The 7,300-nt window shown below is 36.9% G+C and overlaps 1 protein-coding gene across 1 annotated transcript in view; it reads left to right on the top strand.

Moving 5' to 3' along the window:
- Positions 1-4,625, top strand: part of LOC105282956 (BTB/POZ domain-containing protein 7) — a 51,925-nt gene extending 47,300 nt beyond the window's left edge. The window contains exon 9 of the mRNA XM_020032847.2: positions 3,838-4,625. Within this exon, the coding sequence (XP_019888406.2) occupies positions 3,838-4,017 (180 nt within the window). The 3' untranslated portion in view covers positions 4,018-4,625. The remainder of the gene's footprint in view (positions 1-3,837) is intronic.
- The last annotated feature ends 2,675 nt before the right edge of the window (positions 4,626-7,300 follow it).

Raw genomic sequence — 7,300 nt, 5'->3', positions numbered from 1 at the left:
AGGGCAGGTAACACGTAATCTGAGAGATCGTTTACTTTACATAACACTTAATTTCTATTGTGATACTGATACTAAATACTGATATCCTTGTTAGCTTCCAGTAATTTCTTGAAAAAAAAACAACTATCATGAATATACAGATACATTTCTGACATCTAAAATCTGTAGCAATAATATTTACATTCTCACAATCAGGGCTGCTTCTTGCAAAGAACTGATCCTAATCGAGGCATCAACGTACTGTCAATCATGCATGTGTACGTGGATGTGTATGTGTTTACATATATTTAAAATTAGTTTAATTAAATATTACAATTTCTTTGTCTGAAATTACTGGATGGTTCAATTATGCTTACGATGTACACTGGAATTAAGGCTGTGAGGCTGTGAGGAGTAGAATATCTAAGTACTATTTGAATGGACAAATATTTAAAAAGTTCTTTATCAAACGACAAAATGGAAGATTTTTTATGTTTCCTTCTTAAAACAAATTTTTGTCTAGATACTTTCAAAATATTTTTAAGGTAAGGCTATACACACATATACACACAATGTGTTGTATATGTCTTATCTTTTATTTATTTTTTGTACAACAACGAAATAACAATTATTTTAAAACTTAAAATAATTTTATCCGGTTTAAAAGACAAACTTTGTATCAGACTTTAACGTAAGAGTTAACTATATAATACTCATTAATGTGAATAAATCTATCTTTAAGTATTATAAAAAAATTATGATTCTTTGCTTTTGCTCGTGCTTACGCTTGAGCTAACTTTTATCTAACTCAGCACATTAAATTACTGACGATGAACGTAATTTAGTATTGTTCAATATTTAACTGAATGACTGAGTTCATAAACAGCAATATCTTATTCGTACATTTTTGGTATAATTTGCTTTAATCTGTACATTTCCGTATAAATTAGAATATGACATCATCATTAAGCATAACTTGTTATTCACATATGCGATAATTCTAGATCCAAGTGGATACGTGTCGTTACTATCAATATTTTATCACCCATCACATTTTTAAAATGTGCTGAGACGAACATTAAAAATCATTTGAATTCTTACGTAATTACAATTTTTGTCACGGTATTTTCAGATTAACGTAACGGGGTTGCAAAATCGATGTTGCGTTATCTCAGCTAGATATAACATCCAAGCACAAATTTTTTCTGCACTAGTCGCAATGAATTGACAGATTTAGGAAATGCTGCATTTGCATTTTTACTCTATAAATATTTCTAAATATCTTTTAAAACATCTTTTACATATGCTGATAGCTAATAACAAATTTGTACATTCTTCAAATATTTTATATAAGAAACTTTGATATCGGAAGTACTCTTTGAATTTCAGAAGCAAAAAACTTTTAAAAAGTTTAGAGGTCTCTTTTATGTCATTTCCAATATATCTTGCGCTTATCTTGAAAGCTGTTAGGTTGACTCTGTACCACAAAACGGAAGCAGTAATGACTTCCAATCATGTTTTCGTAACAGTATTATAAATCTGTCATCTGTTTCTCTAAACGTGCACGTATTTATAGACAGAATAATTTTTATGTTAATTTTATCTAATTTTAATATTATATATTTAACATCTTATATATTAATTTTACATGCTTAAAGGATAGATACGCACATGTACACGTATAAGTACTGATATTTTTTCACAAATACTTTTATAGATTTCTCCATGAAACGATCCAGAGAAACTTATTTCGGTAATAATACTTCCGTGGGCATTCCGGCAACCATATTTTCTCGTTATACTTTCCGTAGACCAGAATACGTGAATAGCTTAACCAGGACTAAAAATAATAAATATTGATTATCGTTCAGCGAGCATGGAAATTCTACGATTTCTTCTACGATGGTTGTCGTCTGTACTGTCTGTTCATGGTACAAAGACTAGTTAAGCCAACTACATTTCGTGGAAACAAATTTATCAATGATATGGTTCGCCCGCGTTATCACGCACGACAGTGGTAAAGCAAACAACAAAACTATAGTGATAATGAGGGACACGATGGGGGCCTAGACTATCGCTCTGGAAATTATCGCGTGTAAAGTGCGTAAAGTGCTTTTCCATAATTCTTGAACTCTTAAGATAATCTTTGAGTGCGAAGTGATATTTTCGCAAATCGTACGTGGTAATGATCAGATTATCAGTTCTGGAATCGTGAGTCCTGCCCTTTCGAATTCTAGATACTGATCCGCTACGCTTCCAGAGTTGTCTAACTTATGACGTCACGAGGGTCGAACAAAAGAGGAAAATATGAAGCGAAAGCAGAAAGAGGCAGGCTCGCACAAAGGGAAACTTGAAACTCTGCGAGAACCCGATTCTGTTCTAAAACGAAAGAACTGAAGAGGAGCAAAATTGTTCTCCAGCTGAGAACGTCAATACGCACGGCTATTTATAACAGAGCTATTTAATAATTTATAGCTTAACGTATATTATATTTAATATATGTTAATAATAGAAAAATCGTATTTATAATGTCAACACGCAATTTCAGAGTGCCGATGTGCTGAGTCGCTCGAGATACGCCGTAGAACTTGACCTTCCGATATATTTTAATTTCACTTTAATTAATAATTTAATTTTACTATAATTCCACTTTAACAGGATTGCAATTGCCGGGATACTCAACCATAGTAATTAGAAACCGGCGACGGGTGGACGACAGTGGCCTCCAATTAAATTACCGTCAACGAAAAACCGATACATTATTGTACAATTTATATCTTAAACAATATTCCCCATGCTTTTGAGGTGCATTCAGCGGAATACAAAATCGACGTAATTAATTCATTCACATTGTGCGGTGGCATTATCAATACGGGCAATTACATTACACGCAATCTACATTACGGTATCTCTTTCATCTGCTTTATTAAGTAGAAAGTTTCATTCGTTTCATTAAACGGAAAGCACGATCGGCGTGAGCAATTTGAAAAAGAATTCCGTTAAATTATAAAGCTTTATTAAAGCTTAATGACGTAACAACAATGATTAATGTGACGGTACCCAATGAATAATGTAACATCGAGGGGGCGAGAATTATTCCGGCGAAGAGGCTCTCTTCGCCTTTTCACATGCACGCTCCGACTTTCGAGTCTTTAGATAAGGGATGTCCTATCTTTGACAGTGAACTCGGTTGATCTCCGTCGATCTCTATCGATCCGCGTCGACTTTTCATGCAGTGACGACTAAACACTGGTAACGTCATTACGATCATCGTCTCTGCACACATAGATAGATAGATAGAGCATAGATTCGTTACACCGCTGATATTCGCACGAGATGGCACATTTCGACAGTGGAATTATTCACTCGAATAGAGCTCGTCTCTCATTTTTTCCTCCATCGGATCAACGGTCACCGTGTTATCGAGCTGAAATTATCCGGCCAACTTGCAATCAACGTTGGCAGCTGGTGTCTTTGTTGGATCGGCCACGATGAATGTAAAATCACGATCGATGTAACATAGAGCAGAACGATCGGCAGAAATCGGACGCAGAAAATTTGAGGTCACCTTTAATTAGTCGGCTTTACTCCCTTCGAACTGAAATTCAGTCGGAACACTTGTTTTCAAATTGTTGAGCTTGTTCTTATCAGAGTAGAGTAACTACATAAATGAAATAGAATTTTTGCGTTTATCTCTCTTCTGAAAGTGGATGTGTATATAAAAAAAATAAAATTATATTTATTACGTTCTTTTGTCCAGTGAGCTATTAAGTTTATTTCAAATATTTCTCTCGAAATATATGTGTCCCAACAGGTCCAAAAGGGTTAAACCAACTGATATCTCTCCTATCCTTTCAGCTTCCACTGGACGTCGGGGGATGCGTGATACAAACGGCTATACGAGAAAAATGTTTTCACAACGCGAATATCCCGACTCTCCCGCGTCCCATTAATCTGCCCAGCCAAGCTATTTTGGGATTCCGTATTTCGGGATTACGACATGGCCGTCCCTTTCGTGACGTAAGAGGCCCTACATAAATTATAATAAATACAATGGCTTGTGCGCGGCGCGGTCCAGTTTGCTGTTTTGCATTAACTCGGCGCCGGATGTTGAATGTTCATTGCGGGATTATCAATTATAAGTTGGTACAGCTGCAAGAGGTCACCGGAATGCACGTAAACGAATCACGAGGAAACAAATTACTTGCTCGTGCAAGGAAGTAGATCAGAAACTCCGTTTTTAACATCTTATCGCTGCGCAAGTTTATCTCCGTTTCATCCCCTGAAAATAAAGTGTCGCCTCGCGCGCCACGTTGATTCTATAATCAACACGACGAGCTAAATTTATTATATGTTATTTACGTCGTCGTTACGTTACAAAACGGATTGGTAAATACTGATATTGAACGTGTATTTCAGGATTTTCCCGAAGAAAAGGTATCGCTCACCTGATTATTAATAACTATGATTTTGTGCATTTCTACTGGTGATCATTTATTCAAATTAAAGGAAAAACAATCTAAATGCTTTAGATACGCTTGATATAATCGGATTATTGTTTGTATTCTGCAATGATGTTGCAAAGTCCATTAAATCGGAATAAAGTAGATTAATTGTACCAACATGTATTTTTCGAAATCTGTATTTCTACAACTTAAATCTTTGTTTAATAAAGAATTTATTATAAATAAATTTATAAATAAATATATATATATAAATATATATTTATATATAAAGAAATTATTTAAAGATTGTTATCATTTTCTTTTTTAGAATTTTATTCTTCTTTTTTATGTTTTGCATCGCATCACACGAGCAACATGTTTATAGCTATCTATAACTGGTAACGATTATCATAATTGTACGTAATGATTCGGTGCAGCTAGCATTCTCAGATCGTGTATGCATTCGAGTAGAAAAACTTTGGATTTCGTATTTTGCTACACGATACATTTCTATTGTATTATTTTTAATTAGTGTTAGTTTTAGTTTTAAATAGATCGGGACAGTAAATCCTCCTTTCGACGGAATATGCATCATGCAGACTTAAAAATTTCAATACTGGATGGATCTATCGGGCCAACGAGCACATTGCAATCTATCGTTTCTATTATTGTTCTCAGGTTCTAAAGTTTACGACTCCCATTGATACGCAGCCGTGTATGCGGCTGAATATGCTCGAGTGCATCGCGAATGCACGATCAGCAATAGCGGAACGCTTCAGTTGACGTGTAAGAATTTCAATACAGCTTCACCTTTGATCATCAATCTTCAATTGTCAGATGCATTTATGGAAAAATTTTGCCTGCACTTCCGCAAGTTTACTTCACTTCTGATTTTATTTCTATTGTTCCAATACGTAGAATAAACATCGCATCGATAAATTACTAAAAAAATATTGTTAAACGGTGCAATCTCTCTCTCTCTCTATTTCTCTTTTATAGAAAAAATATATATCTATATGTTATATATATCTATATGTTATATGTCCGTCACACATATTTATTTTATCAAATATGAGTTAGCATTTTATTTTTTATCTGCTGACTTGCATGAAAAATATATTGCCAGCAATGGAGAGAAAGCGTTACAACGACCATCTGTTCGTTAAAAATATTTGTCAGAAGTAATATAGAGTGATGTATATAACTCATCCGCGCGCAATATTACGTTCATATTCGAGACTTGCTATTTGCGGCTGTTGAGTCTCCGGAGATTTGGTAGGCGAGTATCTCATTAAAACTTATCGAGGATGTACAAGTTTGCCTAATGCTTATGCAATTAAAAGATGACGTCATAAAGAACTAGCGTACGGTTCGTGTTATTGGTAATGTACAACTTGCCAAACTCGTTATGTCTGCAGGCAACGCTTTCCTTATTTCTATCGCCTGATAATATAACAAGTACATTATGCGTTTATTGTGCATATAAATTATATTTCACTTCATGCTATTTACTAAAAAAAAAGATATCGTTATTGTAAGCGAAGAATTAGAAGAAAATCAATTAAGATAGTTTGAAAACTTCATTTTTAGTCTCTTCAGATTGTTGCATGCTCCCTTTCCCGACGGACGTAAATCGCTATAATTACTTGCTTGAACGTACGTCGAACCATCGTTAACATTTTACGAAACTGAATATAAATAAATGAACTTTGAATCGATACGACGGGAATAAAGGGAGACGTATATACAAGAGGTCGACGTTGTCCGTGCAGGTGCTAAAAATCGTGTTAGTCATTTCTTATGCAGTATACGATGCCCCAGAATTCTATTGTTTTTTTTATTTCCTTAAGTTATAAATATCAGCTATACAGCATACACTAGTAATGACTTACATATCAATTATATTTGTCCCGATAGTCACGTATACTTCCCCAAAAAGAGTAAAAAATAAAATGAGAAAAATCAACGGTGATGTAATTAAATTTAGGTAATTAAATTCAGCAGACAATTAATTAATGAAAACTGAACCGCTAAAATTGTGGAAGTTGGGTCAATTTGGACAGTAGCCAATTACGTGTGTCTTTCGGGGAAGGTTCAGCTCGACTAACGTCATCCGCAAATACTCCCACGAAGCCGCGGCCGCATAACGAGAGACCGAACGACCTGCCGCAGACGTAGGCAGGATCCTACGACACGCGTGGCCTGAACCAGCGTGAAACTTGCGTCAGGCGATAGTTTTGAATGAGAGAGATGGATGCGTGTAGGATTAGATGAGCGCCGGTCATTCCGATGGCTTGCATAAAACGGGGGAGGATTTTATAGGACGGCAAAGATTGATGATTCTTCATTCGATTTAAAATTCCAAATCTATCAATTTATGTTTCATCGACGAACGGAGTAGTCCAACCGCAGACTAGACAGGACGAGCCGAGCGAAACGAGCTCTTTGTTATATACATTGCGTGCACCCCTCGTCGTGCCACGGGAACCGGAGAGAACCCGTGCGACCCGATGTCGATGACAATGGGCGTCACGAGGTATTCGCGGTCGCTCGCGAAATTGTCGAGTGGACAATACGATCGCGGACGGGATGGTGGCACTCTCCGGCCACACCACCTTTGACCGTATCGCCGTGAAACGTCATGTGTAGTCGCGGGGAGGTTAGAGGGGTGGTCCGGGGCGCTTGGGGCTCGCGGCAGCTTTAATCCGTTCATGGGCGCGTCGGCCGGGGTGGCGGCGAAGCGGTGGCGGCAGCGGCGGCGGTGGTAGCTAGGCGAGGTGAGGCGACGCGCAGAGGGTTGTTCGCGAGGAAGCAACCCCTCGGCTCGAGAGAGGGGTAGCACCGGGAGAATGCGCGTTGTATTAAAGCGCCGGCCC

Source organism: Ooceraea biroi, chromosome 11 (assembly GCF_003672135.1).
Source record: "Ooceraea biroi isolate clonal line C1 chromosome 11, Obir_v5.4, whole genome shotgun sequence".
NCBI lineage: Eukaryota > Metazoa > Arthropoda > Insecta > Hymenoptera > Formicidae > Ooceraea > Ooceraea biroi.
The sequence above is the reverse complement of the archived record's forward strand: the minus strand, read 5'-3'. Positions and strand labels throughout refer to the sequence as shown.